The sequence below is a fragment of the Scatophagus argus genome, chromosome 5 (assembly GCF_020382885.2).
Source record: "Scatophagus argus isolate fScaArg1 chromosome 5, fScaArg1.pri, whole genome shotgun sequence".
In the NCBI taxonomy this organism is placed as follows: Eukaryota; Metazoa; Chordata; class Actinopteri; family Scatophagidae; genus Scatophagus; species Scatophagus argus.
The window spans coordinates 7,101,857-7,124,382 of NC_058497.1; the positions used below are offsets into that span (position 1 = coordinate 7,101,857).

The following is a 22,526-nucleotide window of genomic DNA, read 5'->3' on the forward strand; positions in this document are numbered from 1 at the left end:
CTGATTTTAACAGGACAATATTAAAACAGCTGTTTGGCTTGTAGGACAAAACTATGTTTACATACACGTCTGCCACTTAGTGTGAAGAGTGTTCTTCTCATTGATTAGAAAAGATGTAATTACATTGATCTGTTATAAATGAATATACCAATAAGAAGTGGAGGACACGTTTAATCTGGAGCTGAGTGCAGCTTTCTACAACACAGTGGGGTGGATCATTGAGACGAGCAGCTTGGAGCTCACAGCCAGCTGACACGTCTTCCTCCAGCACCGACTCAAGGTGCTTAATGTGCAAAGAGATTTCATATTCCCCTTCATCTTCTTTGCTCTCTCAGTAGATTTTTCAAGTGTCTTCCATTTTGATCTATGAAATGTGCTGTATGAAAAAGAGACTGATTTGGCTGCTCCCATTTCATGAAAAAAGTGGTTGAACTGAGGGGGGAGGATGAAGACAGGAGGAGGAGGAGGAGGAGGACTGTCCATCATGGCAGCAGATGATGTGATGAAGCACATTAAGCCTCAGTTCTCTCAGGGATTCTTTCACATGACTCAACTCTGCAAAACATACTGAAGAAACAATTGTCAGATTTTTCAAATCACTAACTGATCAAGACGGCCACGTTCAACAGAGACTACAGTGTTGAATGTGGAAGTTTGAGTTGACCACACCAATTCAAAAGGTTTCTGCCACAGTGTAAACTCTGAGCTGTGAAAACCCCAACAGCCAGACTGGCATGGAAACAGTTCAAACAGGAATACTGTCACTGTCTGAACACACACCAAGAAGAGAGATTACAACCATTAAGTGACAGACACAAAGGAGGAAGCTGCCTGCCAACCACATTCAGCATCAGCTCGTCTGCATGCGGTTGTAGTTGCTGTCGTCTTTTATTATTCAGACCAACAACAGGCCTCCAGGAAAACACCACAAGAAGCCTTGTTGGTTCAAGCGAGTTACTGACGATAAAATATGACTCAATGTTTATTCTGAAAACCTTTCAAACATCAAGACTCTGCACAGCACAGATCACCTGACCAGCCAATGAGGGAAAAGGAAAAAAAATCTGATAACTGGTAGATGAGTCAACTTTTCCATTGCAGGCAGAAGATTAATTTGTGTGCACTGTAGCTCATCTTCAGAATAACACACAGATGTTACAGATGTCTGTCATTTCCTGGTAAAATAACATCCACCTTTCTGAACTGAAAACACTCCTGTGGTCAGACAGACAACTGACTGAGGGTTTGATTCTGCTCCTCTCTCTCCAGCTTTGCTGCACAGGTGCTTAAACATCTTCCTGCTTTCACTGAAATGTAATCCAAGCTGTAACCGTGAAGCAGCTGCCTGCACAGTAGCTTTATACCACTTAGTGAGCTCGTTTTCAGCTCAGTCTGCTGTACGGGTTACATTATATTTCATTGTCAGGGAGGAGAAAAGTCTCTGCTGGACGGTGCTTTCAAATATGGGAAGTTCTACTACCACCGAAATGAAAATAAATGAAGCTTTGGTGTTCAGTAGGACTTAAATCTTCAAGGTGTCACTGAACCAGAGTCAGTGAGAATCTCAAGATGAACTCCTTTCTTTCCGTGCAGTGAAGTTCTGATCCCGCAGGAATCAAACTTATCTCAGCTCTTGACATCTGTAATTCTTTCCTTCTTCTCCTCTTCCTCGGCTGAGCCTTCCATTAATATGGAAACACGATCAAAGCAGCAGTTTCCCATCGGTGTATTATTATTTCAACGATTTTTCCAGAACCAACAGCAGTTAACAGTTCCAACACACGGAGTCGAATACAACCTTTAAATCCAGACAAATAACATCTGTGTCTTACAATACAAACCCTGCTCAGTTGAAGTTAATTCCAGAGAAAATTTGATGCTTTGATTTTATTTCTCTGAATTTATTCTGTGTGATTTTGTGTGCAAAGTGTGAGATACTTCAGTCTCAAAAGCCTCTCATCTTTGTCCAGGATGCGTTTAGATGTTCAGAGATCTTCATAAGTGTGTTTGGTGAATATATTCAAAGCACTGATGTCATTAACACATTTCTACTTGTGCTCCCTTATCTTCCTACGCACCAAATCCCTTTTCGATACAGAAACAAATCCAGAACGCAACAGGACTCATTCAGCTTTAACTGACCCTGTTCATCAGTCCATTACATGACACTGAGTTTGACAGTCTGCTGCTGGGAGCAAAACATTTCACCAGCTTGGCTTCTCTGACTGACTTTCACAAGAGGCACCTGAGAACCTGAAATGTGCACTGCGCTCAGTGTGAGAGTGTGTGCGTGTGTGTGTGTGTGTGTGTGCGTGTGCGTGTGAGAACAAAGCCACTGTAATCCTTGCTGCATGGAGGGAAACCTAATGAGAAGGCAGAGAGATTCCCACAGACAATCACACACTGCTTCAAACATACACACAACACAAGCAGTTCATGTTAGATCCCAGTGTGACAGGCACACTTAGAGGATCTCGACCCTTTTTGCTGCAATACACATCACTCACACTCACACACAATAAATATGGTGGCTGAAAGCGACCATCATGTTGCTGATTACAAAGCCAGTAGAACCAGCTGCAGGAGGAGGTTCAGTGACATGTAGCAGGAGAGAAAGCCTCTGCAATTACATAAAGCTTGCATTAATTTCCACTGCCAGAGGAACCAGTAAAGCCAGCACAGCCCTAAACCCTCTTTCTGACTGGACTGCATCTGAAGTAAGATTGATGGAGCTGCCTGAAAATCACATCCAGAATGAGAGAACAGCGAGACCAGAGGGAACATTTTGTGTAGAGAAGAGAAGAGAGTGTGACAGTGAGGGAGCGACTGTCTAAACCTCACAGGCCTCCATCTTTGTGTCTCCATGGTGTGTGATCGCATCAGGAAAGTCAGCCACAGTGTCAGTAATAGAAATGTGAACCACTGGCCGAAAAGCAGTGAGAGAACATGTGGAATATGGTGGATTGTGTTTGCTCACATCACTAACTGGAGACTTAAGACAGCTGTGCACAGGATCGGAGAGGCAGCAGAAAGAGCCTCTTGTTGGCTTTGGCATAAAAGGGAGGAGGGGGACTGGAGGCCCGGAGCTGATGGGCAGTGACCTGGCCACCACTGCTGACCTGCCAACTGGAAGGTGTAGCGGTTAAGGGTGGAACCACCCAGAGAAGGTTGGACACCGTCTGACGACAACAGCTTCAGGTCGAAGGCCACAGTCGTAACAAAGAGCGACTGCATGTGTGGCATCCTCACATGTATAAAGCAAGAGGAACTCGTGATGTGTGTGTTGATTTTGTAATAACCTGGCATCGACCTTTCATATGTGCTCAATGTAACAATTATCATAAAGCAGACACCAACATCCCATGTTTTTAATGCCACAGACAACGACATCCCCGGGCTGCCAAACAGGAAAGGCTCCTGGTTCTCTGAGGCAGGAAACACACACAGGGACCTCAGTCTGAACATAACTTCTGACACTGAATTTAATTCAAACTGCCAACTTCTCCTGAGAAGATCTGATGTTTGACATGCAGCATTTGTTTTGTTAGTTATATTGAATGTATCTGTCAGTGACCTGCACAGAGTCACTGCTGTGTCCTGTGTGCTGTGAATGTGGAGCTGACAGGTTGGAGTCACTGAAGGCTGAACAGAAAAGAAATGTGGTGCAGAAGCTGACCTGCAGGTTTGTAACCTTCCTGTTAGTGAGCAAACCGACTGAACTGATGATCCCACTGTTAAGTTTTTCTCAACGCGAGTCATAGTTCAGCGTTTACTCATGTTTCCCTCCACCTACACACTGGGTCAGTCTCGTCTTTCTCTCTCCTGCATCCAGCTGTGTCTCCCTCCACCCCCCATGTTGGAGATGCTGACCTCTTCCAACACACCTGATTCAAATGAGCAGCTCGTCATCAAGCTCAGCAGACGCCTGCTAACGAGTCGTTCATTTGAATCAGGTGTGTGGGAGCACCTAAAACATGCAGGGGCAGGACCGACAAACACTGGATCAGAGACACATGACTGCAAAGACATTTTTAATTTAATATGTTTTAAATAATTGTGGTGTGGGCTGCTCAGCTGATGGACTCTCATGCATGATGATGATCACAGCTGTGTGTGAAGCCACCTCATAATCCCTGCCTGTTCAAAGCATTTCTCAGAGTAACTCATCATGATCAGTTCAACACATCTTGTATCTACCCAGGAAGTGTGCTGTTTTTGTGTGTGCAGCTTGCCAACAGCTTTAGCAACATCTCCACTTAGCATTGTGGGACACTCTGGTTGCAAGGGCAGAGTGTGTATGTTTAGGCAGGTGTATAAGTAAACAAACAGGTAGACTGTACATCAGGAGCATGCAGCCTAACTAATGTAACTACTTTCCTTTTAACCTTCAGTTTACAGATGGACACATCAACCAACAAGTTTTCACATTTATCAGAAGTTTCTGTGATTTTGAGTGAATGTTAGTGTAGACTTGTCGGGCCAGGACTGTCCAGACATGCATGTAACGCTCTGAAGAGGATTACCCTCAGTTTTAAGTGTTGTGTCATTGTTTCAGATCATAGGACCTTTGTCCTGTATAAATATGACAGTTTTCTGGCTTGTTTAGTTTCTTTGCAAATAAACTCATTTCAATCCACAAATCCATTTCCAATGTCTTCTGTCTAATACTCACTGGGGACACGACATTAGCTGTACCAAATGGCCAAAAGAATAAACTGATCAACAAATGTAGAGTCAAAATGAATAAATGCTGAAATTATGTCTTTGTTTCAAATGGTTTGTGTGCAAAAATAAACTAACAGTGAAAAGAAAAGAGTGAAAACAAAACTTTGTCTTTGGGTTCCCCTGATGACACTGTATAATCTTTTCAGCTTGGACTTTGACTATTTTGTGTTTGATGGCCATTTGTTTAAAGTACTTTAATATTATTATTATTTTATTCCAGGTCACTATGGTAATTTCAGCCTGTGTTCTAGTAGCGATGTCATGGAATGGAACTCGACACATTAAAGGCATCAAGGGTCTTAGAACAAAGACACAGACAGGTTCTACATGAGCTAACAGTCAGTAGTTCAGCAGGTAAGCAGTTGAGCACAGCTTCTGGTTATTCAGACAAACGTATTTTCTCCTTGAGAGCGTTTACAGAATAACACGTTCACGAACAAGTTAAAGACTTTTCATTCTTCGGACAACACGAGCAATTCAGGTGAGTGTGAAACTCTCAAACAGCTGCAACTGCAGTTCATGGATTACAAAAAACCTTCCTATGAAATCATTTTGACTGTAGTTCAGTATATTTTTATTAATACAAGTTAAGACGTCAACAAATACATGAAAATATGTTAATTAAATTGAAAGAACTCCCATGCAACTAGTTTTATTTCAAGTATTTCTAAATTTTAAGTACCTTCTTGATTCTAGTGCAGAAATCCTCCTTATTCTTTTGTGTTTCAAGATACAGACTTTTGTATGTGTCTGGAAAATTATTTGGGATATTATTTAAACCAGCAATAACAGCTATAACCAGCTACAACATTCAAACTTCATGATGAGATTGTTAAAGGAGTTTTTACTATTGTGTGTGAACATGACTTTGTGGTAAACTGTGTGTGAAAAGGCAGTAACAAGTGTAACTTTAGTAAAAATATCAGTTTAACACAGAAAATAATTTGCATTCAAAATTTTATGCAAATAAAAGAAAAAAAAGAATAAAAAGATAAATGTACCTCCAGATAAACAAAGTACTCATTACATATTATCATTGTTACATTTATATATCAGCAGCATTTTAATATCAAAGCTGATATTATTTTGTCTACTCTTGACTACTTAATACGTATGGTCTTCATCTGCAGATTTTAATAACTACTGCTGTAAAAATATAATACAGAATTGTGCTCAAAAAAGTTTATGTCACAGACCTGAAATTCACTCTTAGAAACTGTCAATCATCAGATAAGATTTGTCTTATTTGTAGAGAGCATGGCCAGCACCTCCAAAGACAACGGTGGCGACCAATGTAAGGTTGTGACCAAGAAAAGGAAGGCCTGCACAGATCTGGAAATGCAGAGAAAAAAACAGAAGACTGCCAGCAACCCCATCAAGGGGTCAGCAGAGGCTGTGCTGACTCAGGGGACCAAAAGAAAGTCCAGCTTCCAAAGAGAGTCCCCCAGTAAGAAGCAGAGGGTTGGAAGCACTGACACCAACACCAACACTGCTGAACCCAGCAAAGTGTCTGAGGAGGAGACCAGTGTTGACCTGCGGCTAGCAGTAGACACTCCCAGGACATCGGAGAGCTCCAAAAGCTCTTCGACCTCCAATAACTTGTCTACTCCCAAGAACTGGATCATATCCAACTCAGAGACTGCAAGCAGAGGTAAGCTAATAGTGCAGAAGAAAATCTGATGACCACTTGTTCTTTTGACTTTTTGATTTTTGCACCAGTTCAACAAACAACATAAAACATTTTAACTAATGAGACCATGTAATCCTATTTCCAAAAATGTCAGTATATTTTTTGTTATTTGAAACTGCCATTAAAAGAAACCAGATGTTTTGAATTAACAAATGAAGAATATTATCAGAATGATGCATAACAGTAGAAGAATTCACTAACCCAGAGGCTAACAATCGCTGATTTCAACCACAACATCTGGACACAGCTGTTGTGGTAAGATGCTCCTCATAACTATCATAAAACATGAATCTGTGTTTGTGTTTGTGTGTGTTCCAGAGTTTGAAGCCAAGTACCTGCAGCTTAACAGGCTGGGAGAAGGAGGCTTTGGTTCAGTTTATGCTGGGATTAGAAAAGCTGATTATTTACCAGTAAGTATTATGTTCCTATTCTCAACTCATACATACAAACACTGTCAGAACTCTCTGAACTAACAAAAATACTGATGATTCTGTCCTGTAGGTGGCGATCAAACACATCCCCCAAGCTAAAGTGAAGGTTCAACTGGCTGTGAGTGATTTGAACTGATGTCTCAGTATTAACTCTTAAAACATCCTTGATTTTTTTTCTCACTTTCCCATTACTTTGGTGTTCAATGCGCGCACAGGCGCCCATCTATTAACACCATTACCCTCATGTATAAAGATGGATGACACATCTTCGCGTACCCAGTAGACAAAAATTAAGCTAAAATATCCTGGACACGAGCTCTGCCATCTTGTGATGGCAATGTCATGTGGAGCCAGAGTCTGCACCTTCAGATTCAGATTCAAGATTCAAAGCATTTATTGTCATATGTACAGTAAGGAAACAGGTTTCCCTGCACAGTGAAATTCTTACACTGATGTCAACACTGAATGCCATAAAAGTTTACGGTATATTAAAAAGATAGAATCATTTCACAAAATAGGCCATTTGAGAAGGTGTTCCTGGCCATACACTCGCCCAATTAATTATTTGATAGTACTCAGCTCTCAACTGGGGCCTTTTACCCTTACAATGATTAAAACCAAACTAAACATGACACAGCAGTCAGCTTCAAAGAAGCAGTTGAGATGTTTTGGCTTCACTTCTGAGAAGCTGTCATGTCATCCATCATTAAATACGGTCAATGATTAAAACACACCTTTGTTCTGTATACTTTCTCCTTTAGGACATAAATGGTGAGACACACATACTGCCCACTGAGGTGCTCCTCATGAAAACAGCGGCAGGTGGACCAGAGTCAGTGGGGAAATATGCAGCCACTACCTTATTAGACTGGTATGACCTGGACCACGAGCTTGTCCTGGTCATGGAGAGACCAGTTCCCTCTGTGGACCTATGGACCCACCTGGATGAGACCAATGGTTACATGGCGGAAGCCCAGGCTAAGGTACTGAAGCTGGTTGGAGCATGTTTCTGTGTCAGTGTATGGTGTTACCCTAAAGCTGCACTGAGTATCAACTAAAACAAAACAAAACAAAACAAAGTACTGGATTTAGTATTAATCAAACAGCACTGTGCTGTTTTTGGTATCAACACTGTTCTCAGGTCAGTTCTCTCAAATGCACTGAACTGGACTTTGAGCAACAATTTCTCTGAAAGCTGCAACAATGTCAAATAATTAGAAAGTATCACCCAGCATTCCCTGCTTCATATAATTCTAAATGAGTCTGTTTCTCCTTATCTCTATCTCAGAACATCATGAAACAGCTGGTGGATGCAGCCATTCAAATGCACTCTCAGAAAGTGTTCCATCGGGATATCAAAGCAAACAATATCCTTCTGGAAACTGGTTCTGATGTCCCTCGAGTGCGCATCATAGACTTTGGCTGTGGCTGCATTGAGAAAAGTGAACCTTACAACAGCTACTCTGGTACGACATCTGGTTTCTACTCCTGCTCATCATGCCTTTGTAGATCTCGAGTGAGGTGATTTTGTTTAAAACTTACTCCTCATCTTTGTTTTATTTCTGCCTCTTTCTCTGTATTGACAGGAACCCTTGATTACGCCCCGCCAGAGTATTACAAAGAGAGGGAATACAAGGCCCGTCCCACCACAGTCTGGCAACTGGGCACGCTACTTTATGAGCTGCTGCATGAAACCAGTGACTTTAGCACCCAGAGGTTCCTTAGGAACCAAAGGGCTTTTGTAAGTGGGTTAAATGAGCTCAAAGTGTCCCAAGGTAAGACAATGCTGGTTTCAATACAGTTCTAGGTTTTGGTACTGATAGTGTGCAAGCTTTTTCCTTCCATGTTCCAAAAGGTCACTCCAGCTGACACTTTTTTGAATTCATGTCTGTCCTCCAGACTGCCTGGATTTGTTGAAGATGTGTTTGACGGCAGACCCGGACAACCGCGCTACCCTGGAAGAGCTGCAGCAACATCCATGGTTCACATAAAACTGCACATTCCACCCAACAAAACATCGCCATCGTCTGGATGGAACAGAAACTACTTTGCCTTAAAACTTCAGTATTTTGCATTAAACTGTGCTTCAAAAATATAAATAAATGACATAAGTCACAGTTTGTTGGTGATTTAGTAAATGTTTGGACAGGCACCTAAATACTCTCATAAAAGGTATTATGCTGATGCGATAATGATGAAAATTCTTACATACACCAATGCCTCTTTCTTCTCACACTCTGGAAAGATGTGAACTCTTTCACCAAACATCGTGTCATACTTTCTGTATTAATGACTAATTTAAAGAGTTTGGTCTGGACCTGCTCCGTTTGGAAAGTGTCATGAGATAACTTCTGTTGTCACTATATAAATAAACTATCGAACTGAACATTTTTGCTTTCACTTTTCTATTCCTGCATCAAAGTTAGGAGGTAATGTTGGTGGGCCCGCACTGATAAATAATATTTGAAGCTAATACGGTTAGAATGAAGCTAATACTATCTTATATACTCTGAGTACTTAATATGTATGGTCTTACACTCCAGTAACTATTGCTGTCAAATGAATGCAGTAGAGTTAAATGTGTAGATTTACTGCAGGTGATTACTTTGTGCTTCATAATAAAAAACACAGGTTTCTGTGACAACAAGTTATTGTATAACAAATTACATTTGTGTGAAACATTTGAGTTGCTCTCTGCATGAACCTATTTATTATACAGGCTATGGTGTAAGCACAGCAACAGCCTAGCTTGTTAGCCTTAGCTAGCTTCATAGCTTCGAGCTGTGTGAGTAGATTTCATAAACCAGCTTGTGTCAGCTGCTCCAACGCTCCACCTGACTACCAATATTTGGACTTGCCAGGGGTTGAGAGAAGTCATACACTGCAGAGATGGCGACGGCCAGGCATGCACATATTGAGCGTTACAAACGGCTTATAAGAAACCTGTGGTCGACATAACGGTGAGTCCGTCCACCATTTATGAGTTCAGAAAATCAAAGTGACAAATTTGAAGAAATCCGATTTTCCTGAGAAATCGTATTCACGAGAATCCGACAGACATAATATGGACGGATGAACATAGAACAACGGCTGTCACTGATGTAAAGCCATAAAAATGTGAATGAACGTAACATAATACAGATGCTGTGTGTGAGAGCACGCTGTCAGAATGTTTACCTGTTCACTTGCTCAGGTACTCAACTTCACATGTGCTTGTTTTAAAATGTACATCCATTCAATCACGCGATATCCCTCCCATCACACAGCAGTGTTTCGGAGCAGAAACACACATCAGTCTTCTTCTATGAGATGGCTCTCCCACTACAGACTGCTTTGGATTCATACAGCAGCTTGTTATGCATGAGCCACACTGCTGTGAAGAATTAAATTGGCATCTTGACCAACATTTAAAAAGTCACAGCAGGGCCAAACCTGACCTCGTCTACTGAATCACGACAACCTGCTGCAGTGCTGCTGCCTGCATCTCCTTTGACTTGAGACCACCTACAGAAGGAAACACAGGACCTTGTGCACACACTTGTTTAGTTTTCTGAAAACTGGTTCTGTTGTGCAGCTGTTATTATACATGATCTTTGGGTTTTGCCACAAAAGCAGCTGAACCAAACTAACCATATGGCTGTCACAGCACGCGGTGAAGTAACACAAACAAGCAGCAACTGGTCAAAGTCAACACAGTCTGATGAAGAAGGAAGCTGGGAGGACTGGAATGATTCAGTGACAGAAAACAACCTTTTTAATTCATCGTCCACCCTTCAAAACAGCATCAAGAAAAGAAGGTCCTGCAGATGATGCACAGAGGAAGGTTCAGGATGGAGCAAAAAACCAAGAGAGAAAGACAAGTAAAAAGCAACCTGATGAACACAAGAACTGAATCATCTGAAAACCAGAACATGAACCATGAAGACACAGCAAATAAGGTACACAGCAGTAGAGTCGTTCACATATTTGCAAATCAGAGCACCATCGTACGGGACTGGGTGGACAGACAGAAATTTAAATCTCAGCAGAGCCAGCTGAACTCCTTCATGAAGTCCCCCAAAAAATATAACTGCAGAAGCAAAAACATTAATTTACTTGAGGACACAGTAATGCAGCTCCAACTCTTAAAACCAGAGTGACTCAGCATGAAAAGTGAATCCTTCTCTTCTGAAACACGACCACAGCAGAGAAAAGTTAACTCAAAGTTGTCTACTCAGGTATTTCTTCTCTCATTTCTCACCACATGATGTGGTGCGTGTGGTTAAGTGGATATTTGAATTACGTCCATTGTTTATCATCTCTTGATCCTCTGACTGTTTCCTCTTGAATGAGGAGTGAAGCTAGTGGCAGATTAGAACACAAAGTCAGCTCAGTGATAACAAATAAAGACTTCAGAAAATAGCAAAGCTGATGATGACAAAGTTTTGTTTATCTCCAGTACTAAAGGTGTGTGGGAATGTGTGAGTGCTGGAGGTTTTTATTGCCTTGAAATGTCATATGTTGCTATTCGAAGTGCAAAAGTTCATAATCCCAGCTAGTTGATGGATTCAAACAAACCCTCTGGTGACCAGCCTGATAATCTGACCTTCTGGCTGCTTGGTTCAGTAAATCCACATCATGCAGACAGTCTGTCTGAATAGAATGCTGTACTCAAGGAAAACCATGACAAATGTATCCTTACAATACCTTAATATGGACACAGTCTGTCTTACAATCAAGATCAATGTGATACTTCACCTGACGTGATACAGTGTATCTCTCTGTTTTGTTCTGTCCATTGGGTGAAAGCTTCATTAAGCTAAAAGACTTTTCTGTCTTTAAAGTAGTTCTGCTAACAAACTGAGCTGTTGCTTGGTTTTGATGTTGACTGTAAATCTTATTTCAAATCTTAAAATAAATCCAAATACATTCAGCAGCCTGCTCAGGTGATTTTACAAAACTTTTAAGCTGTTAAGACACACTGACTGCATATTCCTGAAGCTGATTGCACATGTGCAAGCAAACTACATTTCCTAACACTTTATTCTGGCACAATTTAGTTTAGAGTTTACAATCTTTACTGTCTGAAATCTAATTTTAATGAGTATGAGATAGACAAAACTATCAGCCACTATCAGTTACTAACAGCACTATTCATTCCAACATTCCTCCTTAGTGCAGACTTTAAGTATCCACAAATATTGATATTTGAGCAGAGAATGAAGCACAGGAGGAATATTGTAGAGAGAGTCAGTGTTCTTCCCATTTTCTCACTGCATAACAGAGTCTCAAGGGCCACTGAGCCACAGTAACATCATAATCAAACATCATAATAATGGTCAGAAGGTATAAAAAGATCAGGGTGGACACAAAGCTTCTCCTTTCTCTGTCATCTCTTCTGTAATGCCATTTTTTTGCTTCCCTTCTTTTTGCTTTTCTTTCCCTCCAAGAAACTGACATTTCAGACACTCCTACAGCTGTATACTAATCCTCCACTAATATGATCTAATCCAGCATCATGTCTGTACCATTTGATAGAGTTAGGGCCCGTATAAAAGTCTTTTGATTTACTAATACTGGACTGATCACTTATGTGATCTGAAATGTCAGGTGTGCACCTGCCAGCTTTCATCTACAACACAGGGTCTGCAATCTTAATACGTCTGGTGGCCCTTTGTAAGTCTGCCTGAAGGGGAGAAATCTCCATCTGATATTCCACTTATTTGAAGAAATAAACAAACTCATGATGTCTTTGAAGATAACGCATGTGCATTAATACCGATGGACTGCGACAGCTGTGAGACACAGTAGATACTGACACACTGACAGCATGATAAGAGACTCATCAAATTGACATGACATAAGCTGCACACATAATCTATGCACATGATACAAGCTAAGTATGTTAAGTAGTTCATGTAGTGAAAGTGGCACAGTTTGGTTCGGTTTAAGAAAAGATCACAGTTTGGGTTAATACAGGAAAGTACATAATGTACACAGCATACATTACGAGCACATTACGTAAGTTAAATCAAGTATGTGGGTTAAAATGAGGCAACATTCAATGTGCTGGGTGAAAGTCCTGTTTGACACATCCATCCATCCACACCAACTTCCTCATCATCCAGCTTCACTGCTCGAGTCAGAGATGCTGAGGAAAACTGCTTTACAAGTTGATCTGCTCCAGCCATGAAAAACAAGACACACCAAACTCATCCAACCAGACTTTGCTTTGAGCACCGGGGCTCAGTCATGCTGGAATAGAAAAGGGCCTTCGCCATACTGTTGCCACAAAGTTGGAAGCAGAAAGTGTATTTATCTGGATGTTGTGAAGTCATACATGCCACCTCTGTGGTACAGTACCACTAAAAACACAATGTGTATACATGTGAATTCAGTCCAGTAGATTATATCTTCAAATAATTTAGCAAGCAGCTGAATTGTCAAAACAACAAACATCATCCTGACTAACCTTCTGAACTCTGTTTGTTAGCTGTCTGTTTAAGCAGAAACAGATCAGGTTTGCAGATGATGTTTGTATAATTTCCTCTGCTCAGAGATTTGATCTGATCTCATGTCAGTATCAATCAGCACAGAACAGCTTTCCTCTCAGCAGAGGACTGAACCAATGAAAGAGTGAGATGAGAGACTAAGCAGTTTATGATTGGCTCTCAGAGTAACACCAGCAACGTAGCTTTGTCTGTCTCTGTCTCAGTTATTTCGACATCCCTGATAAACCTGCTCGTTCATGTTTCCTTCTCATTCATGTTAAGACAGGACAGAAGTGAAAAGAAGTGAGGTGACAGAGGATGAGAGGACCAGAATCAGGAGAGTCGGAGCTCTGTCAGCTCTGAAGGATAAGCAGCTCCTGTGGGGGCTTTCAACAACCCCCAGCCTCCAATAACTTTAATGTTTAATTGATCCCAGAGCTAAAACACAGCACATGGAGAACACTGATTGGACAGCACTGGTCTGGATCTTCAGACAGTAAAATATAAGATGGTCAGCTGGTAACTCAAAGACATCAAAGCGGAGAAACCACAGAGAAATGGACCCTCGTTTGGTGCTCCCCCCTCTTTATCATTATTCTCATATTTCCACTGAAACACCCTGACCTGCCACTGCAGCTTCTTGTTAGTGTTAAACATGTCTTGTAACTTCTCAGAGCTCCATTATGCAGCGTACTGGGCCCAGTTCACAGTCAGAGCAGCCCTGCTGACAACAACCAGTGGTAGAAGCTCAAACTGATCACCATTTAGAGGAGGAGAAAATCAGTGTGACTGTAAAGGAGAGCTGACAGTAATTCACCAGCAACAAATCTCTTTAGAGATGAAGGAAGAGAAAAACATTTAGCTGACACTCTGTACTGTCCGTCTCTTTAAAGGGAAACATGAGAACTGATGAATGAACAGAAGAAGGAAAAGCTCAGATGCTGGAGAGGAGAGAGAAGAACAGAACGAGTGTTTAAAACAGAAGATCGACAGGATTCTCTGAGGTGGAGAGAAGACCAGAGGCTCATCTGTGTTAGTCAGCCATGACGCTTCCCACCACACAGATACTATTACACACTCACACACCTAGAAGCACTTCTTGTGTGTATTAAATTGCCAGCAGCTCTCATTAAGGACACGTATCTCTCTCCAAGTACACCCTGCTCCAATGCTCCAGTCTGAGGGTTTCTGGGTAAAATATGACCATCCAGCATCGACTGCAGCCTGATAACAAACATACAACACAAGGCCAACAGCTGCTCTGTGGCTCCTCTTGACCACTCAATGATGAGACAATATGCTCATCGTTTCCTGCACTTCAATGTTCAGAAACTGTTGCATCACACAGTGAAATCTTTGAACTTCACTGACTTTACTAAATTTCCCACATCTGTTGTGGAGCTGATTTTCCAGTCTGCACAGCTCTTACCAATTTGTGTCATAAACACTTGCTGATTTTTCTGATGCAGAATACTTTTAAATGAATTTTAGCCCCCAAGGATAACAAAATGCCTCCTGGTGAGGCCATGTGTGTTTTTATAAATCTAAATAAAGTGTGGAAGGAAAGCTGATCTGATATATCAGATGAAAGGTGTTTTATTTCATTTTCACTTTTCAAACGTAACATTCACAGCCCAAATATGATCAGAAAAGTGGTCCACATGAACAACAGGGTCCGATATCAGTGATTATTATGAAGATTATCATTACTGAATGTTATCCAGAGTAACGATGAAGATAACCTGATGAATGTAAGCTGTTTCCCACCACAAAGAATTTTCATGTTTCACTTCTTTTTGTCAGTCAGTGTCAGAAAGTCTCCATCAGATCAGTTCCTGCTCTTTGTCCAGTGGCCCCACACATCAACCCTTGATGATCCCAGAAGTTTGTTTATTCGGGTTGTGTCTGGCCGAGCTGCAGGATCTGTTCTAACTGAGCCTCTTTGGATCTTCATGAAGTCATCACAGTGGTCTTCACAGGAAAGTTTCAGAGAGAATGCAGTGAAAGAAGAAAGTTTTGTTCTCAGTAATGTTTTGAACATAAAACATCCTGTGAGGACTGAGTTACTGCTGATCTGCTCAAAGTAACATGGGTACAATAACATGCTCTTCATTCTTCTACTCACTCTACTTGACTGGAGGTCCACTCAGCTCAGACAGCTGGGTCAGGGCCACCACTGATTCAAGTAGCACATGAGAAGAAAACACTCAGACCACAAACTACATTTCAGAACCAGTCGACCTCCCACGTCTCTCTCTGTCTGTCCAGTATGTTTCCATCTGATGACTGGTGAGTGTTCAGTCAGTGAACCTCACCCATTGAACATCGTTTCCTCTCTAGAACTGCAGGTTCCCTGACAGATCTGGAGTCTGTTCAGAGGGTTTCACTGGGATATCAGAGGGTCAGCAGTGGACAACAAATCTGATTTAAAGCCTCTCAACAACGGTGACATGAAGAATCAACTTTCACCTTACACTTCAGCATAATTAGACATCATTAACAAAGCACCTTCAAACATGTAGAAATGAAGAGGTTATCAACCAAAATGGAAGAGTCAAGAGAAAGGTTGAGGGTCCTTGTGGAATGTAAGTGTGCACTTTGTAAAGTACTGGCAGTGTTGATGAGAGCTTTTATCTACACAAGGATTTTAAAACACTCACAATAATGCTAAGATTTGCATTTGCCTCAAAAAGTGATGAAAGTGGTTGTTATAACCTCACACAACGGAATGCAAATCAGTATAACAAATCTTCAGATTTAATGTTATTAAGACAAAAATTAACTTGTTGCAAACTGATGTTTGACAGCTGATTCAGCTCACTTATATATTTATATTTCACCTAAAAATCCACTTTAAAAAGTCAGTTTAAATCAGATTTTTGTCCACGACATAACAGCTGCTGTCATCACCATATGAAATGAGTCTCCTCTAAATTACTGATTAGCTCATCTGAGAAGCAGAAACAAAAGAGAGACCAGGACAGACATGCAGCCGATACTTCATGTCCCACTCATCCATCCAAAACTCTTTCTCTCTCATGAACATGTCAATCATGCCTGAAAATCCAGTAATTAACAGTAAAATAACTTCATATTCTGTTGTCCGCCAGCTCAGTGTGAAAAGCTAAGAACATTTTTCCAGCATTTACAAACTCCAACAGGGATGATATGAGAAAAGCATCTCAAACTGATTCTTTCTTCTCCAACTTTCCAAGCTTAAAAGCTAAATAAATGACCTCTAAAACAAGTCACAGCTGCGACCCACCATGTTACAGCAGTATGAATGTAACATCTTGTTGTTTATTGTTGTGGTTTAAATAGCTGCCACTCATCCTTTGCCTCCAAACAAATGACTATACTGTTGGTAAAAATTCAATTACCGTAATGTTTTGTGAAGTGCAGTCAGCCTTGTGTGGCCTCTTTATTGAGGGTGTGTTTCATCTCCCTCTCTAATGCTGTCCCCCCAGGGCTCTGCTGGATTACATGTATTTAGAGCCGCTCAATGAGCATTTACATTTCAGTTCCACCAGGGAGGACGAAGCCTCCGGACTTCATCGCAGACCCATCATTTAAACGTACGATGGGAAACATCGTTAAGCTGCTTGAGGTAATGTTCATGATGTAATGTTAAAGTTACTCAGTAAGAATCAGGAAGACACAAAACACACTCACAGAAAACAGTATTGATTTGCAATCAAGCTTATCAACTGTTGGCTACAACTTCTCACACATCCAGAAGACACAGAGCAACACGAGCAGGTGGACTCGTGTTTCTGGTTACCTGACGAATAGTCAGCATTCACTGTCCACTGATCGCTGGTTTGGTCCATCCACTCAAATGCTGCATGCAGGACTTTCTTTACTTCTCACTCACTTGTTTCTGTTCTCCGCTCTCATGTTGGACATGAAGCTACACTCAGCATGTTTGAGTTTGTTTTCTGGAAACAGCTCAGATATACATCTGGGATTCATCATCACGTGCTGGCTGTCAGAGTCAACCTTCTGACTGTTCACACATAAGAGAGCCACATTATCTTTACAAGGACAGAATCAAATTATTCTAATGTCACAATATTGGAATTGTAGCTGTAGTCAGCTCCTCAGTACCAGGCTGTCATATTACACCTCCATCATTGTCCATGTCAGTCTTGTATCTCACCTTAAGGACAGATTCTGGCTCTTTGCTCCCTCACTGTCCCCTCCTGTTCCCTCCTACTGTGACGGGCTGCTCCTTGTCCTTTGTCATTGTGGCTTGAGGCTTCTGATGCCATTCAGTTGCTTTCATAGTGAGAATCTTTATGCCAGTCAGCTGAGTAACCTCTGGCAGTATGACTGTGTGTGTAACTGTGTAGGTGTACAACCTTGGCAGTGGATTGTGTTGTGTTTCTCTTTCCTGGCCTCCTGCCTGCTGCACCTCTTCACCTCGTTGTGGGTCACATCCACTGCTGGAGCCTCTCCTGGCACTACCAGCATGACACATAGCATTAAAAACAACAGAGCCTGATGCCAGAGAACCTGTGGAGAGTGAACCCTGGCTGGTACACAGAGTGTGTCCTGACCTGTCATTGTGTCGAGTCAGATTTTAGCTCTCAGCAGCTCCCTGCAGGGACAGTGACAGAGTGCATTTCCCAACAGAAAAACACAGTCATTAACATGATATACACCTTTTTCTCTCATGCTACTGAGCAACATCATTTGAAGACATGATGTTGAGAAAGATAGCAGAGAATCTGCATCCAACTCTGACTATTATGGGATGTAATGGGATAATTCAAACAGTCAGAGCAACAGATATAAATGAGGTTTATGAATTCTCAGCACCTTCTATAGAGGCAGTAGATATAAAATCAGAAGCCTTTATATTGAAACATTTTCACTCATTGCTAAAGCAACAATATGTGCAGCCCTCAGGTGGCTGGAGGCTGCCAATGAGTCAGGAACAATAGGGTAGTGGATGTTTCTCACTGTGTGTGTGTGTGTTTGTATTCCACATTAAGCTGTTTCATCTCCGCCCACCTCTCATCCCTCCATTGTTAATGTGAACTCCTACCTCCCACAGTCCCTCTCTCCACCCCTGCCCTCTCTCTCTCTCCATTATGGAGCTGGCAGCTCTGATCAGCTGATGCTGAACTTGACTCATTTCCTGTGGGAATCGATGGCTACATTTAATCAAATGGCTCGAGGCTAATGGCTTTAGTGGGGCTCAGGGGGCGGGGCCAGAGTGCGCTGACTCAGGTCACCATCAGACAGAAACTGTAAGTGAGCCTGGATGTCCCTCGTGGCGAAAACACTTGGGGCAGGACAGAGAAACCGAGAAAATGTCCACCACTGGTAACAAACATCTGTTTTGGATTCAGAGGGGAAACTTATGTTACAGTCCTCCAAGACTCAGTGTAACCAGACCAGGAGCCAAAGTGTTTACTGTTAGAGCCCATTTAATGATTCTTATTCATCTTTTAAGGTGGGGTCAGCATTCATCCTGAGACACATGCTTAAACAACTCTTCACTCGTCACACGAAAGGAAAGATGAAAGATGTCTTTTTTTATAGTTTTCACCACAGACTCCCCCATGTGTTTGTCACAGTCTCTTTCAGAAAAAAGAGTAGCTGTATTATCATGAGAGACCCTGCTGAGTGGTCTCATGGGACATACAATCCTATGGTGAAAGTCTTCAAGTTCTCTTTCACCAAGATCAGTGTTGCCCACATGATGCAACACAGAATATCAATTTTATTTGATACAATACTGTTTAACACCATCTTCATTCAGAAACAAACAACTGATTACATGAAAGGCAAAGCAGAGACTGAAATCATCCAATGGACCGACTGAAGTCTGGGAGGGCAGGCAGGGCTTGAGCTGGAGCCTTTGATATGCAGACAAACCAGGGAGATGAGAAACCAAGATCAAACACCAAACAACAGAAGTCTTCTTACACAAACTGATTGTGAAACTGCTGCAAGATGGATGGATGGATGGATGGATGGATGGAAGTTCAGATTTTGTCCTTGAACAGATCAAAGTGGTTACTGTGCTCAGGTCCATTAGTATGAAATTAGGTATTTGAGGTATTTGATACTTGGCCCTAAATTCTAAAAATGAAACATCATCCACATCCCTCTGCAGTCTGATCATTTCAGGAGTGTGTCGCCACAATTAATCATACAGGGACACAAAGAGACTGGAGAACCTTCACACCTCAGACAGATGAGAATAGGAGGGACAGAGGAGGAGGAAAGTAGATAAGATGGAGAAAACAGAATGACGACCAAGAATGATAACAGATGAGAAAACTCATCAGTCTGATCCACCTCATGTTTAATGTCTAATTTGGTTTCAAATCTTTCCTCTGACCTACAAGTCTGCTCTAACTCCTACAGATCCTCTCTGTTTATCCATGATATGCTGTTTCGGTGTTGATTATCCAACACCGCAAGCCACCATCTGTTATCGCAATATTTAAACATGAAATGTCTGTGCAGGAGGAAGATTTAAGCTATGAAACCACTAATCAAAGAATCTAATTAAATGTCATAAAGAGGCTAGAGAGGCTCATCACGTCAAGTCCTTTGAAGACAGTGAACCATGAAAGGGTGCAGGTCAACATTCAACAGAGCTCACATGGAGACTCTGAGAGACTTTTCCTTTCTATTACACATCACTCTAGTCTCCAGACTGAACATGGACTTCAATCTGACAACAGCATGAGGCCACAAATTGACTTCATACAATCATAAAATCAGGTTTAGACCTTAGAGTTTTGGTGGGAGAGAATTAAACCTTCAGAGATAAAGGTAGTACTGTAGAAGATGATGGTGATAACACTGGTCAAATCACTGAGCTGAGAGGTTCAGGATGAAGGATCTCTAAAGTTCCTCTTCAAAAACTCTCAGACCTTCTTTGTCTCTTACTGATTCACATCAAACTATCAGATCCATCACAACCACAATTGATTCAGCACTCAGAAAATGAACTGCAGCTGACCCTGAATCTATAATTCTCTATATGAACAAGAATCACTGCTGATAACTATTGAATGGAGGTCCAGTTGAGTTCACTGACTGCTTTTGAAGACTGATCTAGTTGTTATCGACTCCAATAAATGAAAGAAGAGGAGTGCTGCTCAGTCATCATCTTCTGTTTGCTCAGAAGCAGTATTTACTGTCAGAGCCCCTCTTCACTCCATCCAAAGCTCTGAAGAATCTCACTCAGACAGTATAATGGCTCGGCTGGTCAGAGGACTTAAGTGAGCTGTTTTAAAACATCTGCCTGCTTTGAAACAGTCTGTGAGGTCTGGGCACCAAACCTACTTGGTCAGGTTGAGGAAAAAAATCACGGTTTGGGTTCAAATAAGTAAGTCAGAGATGTTAGGACATGACGAAAGTTAGATACATTACGTAAGTTAAAATAACTCATTTACTTTTGGTTTCACACAGGACATGAACAGTGTTGTCTGGGTGAAAGTCTTGTGATTGTTTGACCCATCTAAAGCAAACCAAAACCACCATCAAAGAGTCTCTTCATGAACACATTCAATCAATATCAGAAATATGTAGTCAGAGCTGACAACAACAACTGACTGGATTTTATATTTTCTTCTCTAATCACTCCTGCTCAGTTCAGGTCTTCACCTCTGCTCTGAACAGGCATAGAAGTTTTTCAATTGCTGAATTAACTCATTTTATCAGAGGACGTATAGAAGGTACTTGAGATGAATTCTGTTACACACAAACTCAGAGACTGAAGTCCATGACCTCTTCAGAGGTCACTTCACTTCAGACTGGTTTCCAGAGGGAACAGTCAGAAAACCTCTGATGTCCAACTCTCTGCACTGAAGGACTACAGTACTGTAACATCTCTGAGCAGATGATTCATTTACGCTTCACTTTTTCAGCCTTGAGGGCCTGTAGGTGTTGCTTCTGTGGTTCTATAAATGTTATTTTTCTGTCCGCTCGGTGCTGGTTGACTGTTTGCTCATGTTTTGAACTTTCTCAACAATGAGTTTTCCTCGGTTGAGATCATATAACAATAGATGACTCTGTGAAAGCCAAAAGCTTTATCAGACATATTTTTTTCTTTTTTTCTATCATTTTGGACATTCTCCTTCCATTCTGATCAAAACAATATCTCTGAAAAAGCAAATGAAATGCAAGCATTTGAAAAGCATTTTGTAAGATGATGAATTATCTTTAGTATGGACAGTATGACGGTAACAACCAATTGATCTACTCCACCACCTCCACCATTAAATGTAAATCAAAAGGTACAGATTAAACTATGTCGATATTACGGAGAACCGAAGAACTTTAAGTCAGTTGTTACCTAATTTTGGTACCTGAGAGCACATCTTGACAGTATAGAGAGAAAGAGTGAGACTAAGACACAGCGAGTCAGAGCAACAGGGAGTCGAAGGTTTGATTCTACTTTTCAAAACTTCATGAAGATGACACTGGCTGTAATATTTGTGATGCAAAATGTAAAGCTGACCAGGGCAACAAGCACAACTGACCTCTACTGTATTTCACTCTTGTTCTTTTTGTAATTCCTACATTTTGTGTACTGTGATGATATTCTTCTGGATTTCTTCAATCCAGGCCAGTTAGCTTTAGAGCTAAAAATTGGCCTCATTCAACCAGATAGCACATTCAAGTCATTATTGCATCAACGCACAGATTTGAAAGCACGTACAGGCTAACAAAGTAATGGTAATTGTACATGTTGTTGTCGTACTTCTACAAACTTTCACCAACAGCTGATCATCAAAATGTTGCTCCTCATTCCAAAAGGAAAGTTTGTGTCTTCAACCATGAAGAGCTTTTCTGAAGCTTAATGCCTCAGTGAAAACAAAATGAATGAAACTGCACAAATAGATGACATGACAAAAGATCACTGCTGGCACAAAAGACATCACTGATCAAAAATAGTTTTGTTGCCCACCTACAGGTTTACAGCTACAGAACAGCTGGGTCTTATCTGCTTTACCTTCTGGTGTCACGCCACAGCTCTCAGATCTGATCTCACTTGCACAAGAACCAGTTTAGAATATAATGTCACTAAACACTGAGTTTGATTATTGTCTCTTCTGCTGGGGTTGCAATTCAAGCAAGAATATTTCCAAAAAAAAAAAAAAAAAAAAAATCTTCAATCTAAGAACTGGAATATGAGCCTTGAAATGTTAAAATGATAAGTGTGAAATATTTTATAAATGC

The 22,526-nt window shown here is 41.2% G+C and overlaps 1 protein-coding gene across 1 annotated transcript; it reads left to right on the plus strand.

Moving 5' to 3' along the window:
• Positions 1 to 5,069: 5,069 nt before the first annotated feature.
• LOC124059877 (serine/threonine-protein kinase pim-2-like) lies at positions 5,070 to 9,149 on the plus strand. Its single transcript, XM_046390257.1, has 8 exons — positions 5,070 to 5,206; positions 5,978 to 6,376; positions 6,734 to 6,825; positions 6,917 to 6,964; positions 7,608 to 7,829; positions 8,135 to 8,312; positions 8,433 to 8,621; positions 8,746 to 9,149. Exons 2-8 carry the CDS (start codon positions 5,983 to 5,985, stop codon positions 8,835 to 8,837), a joined length of 1,215 nt encoding a protein of 404 aa, XP_046246213.1. The 5' UTR covers positions 5,070 to 5,206; positions 5,978 to 5,982; the 3' UTR covers positions 8,838 to 9,149.
• Positions 9,150 to 22,526: the final 13,377 nt, after the last annotated feature.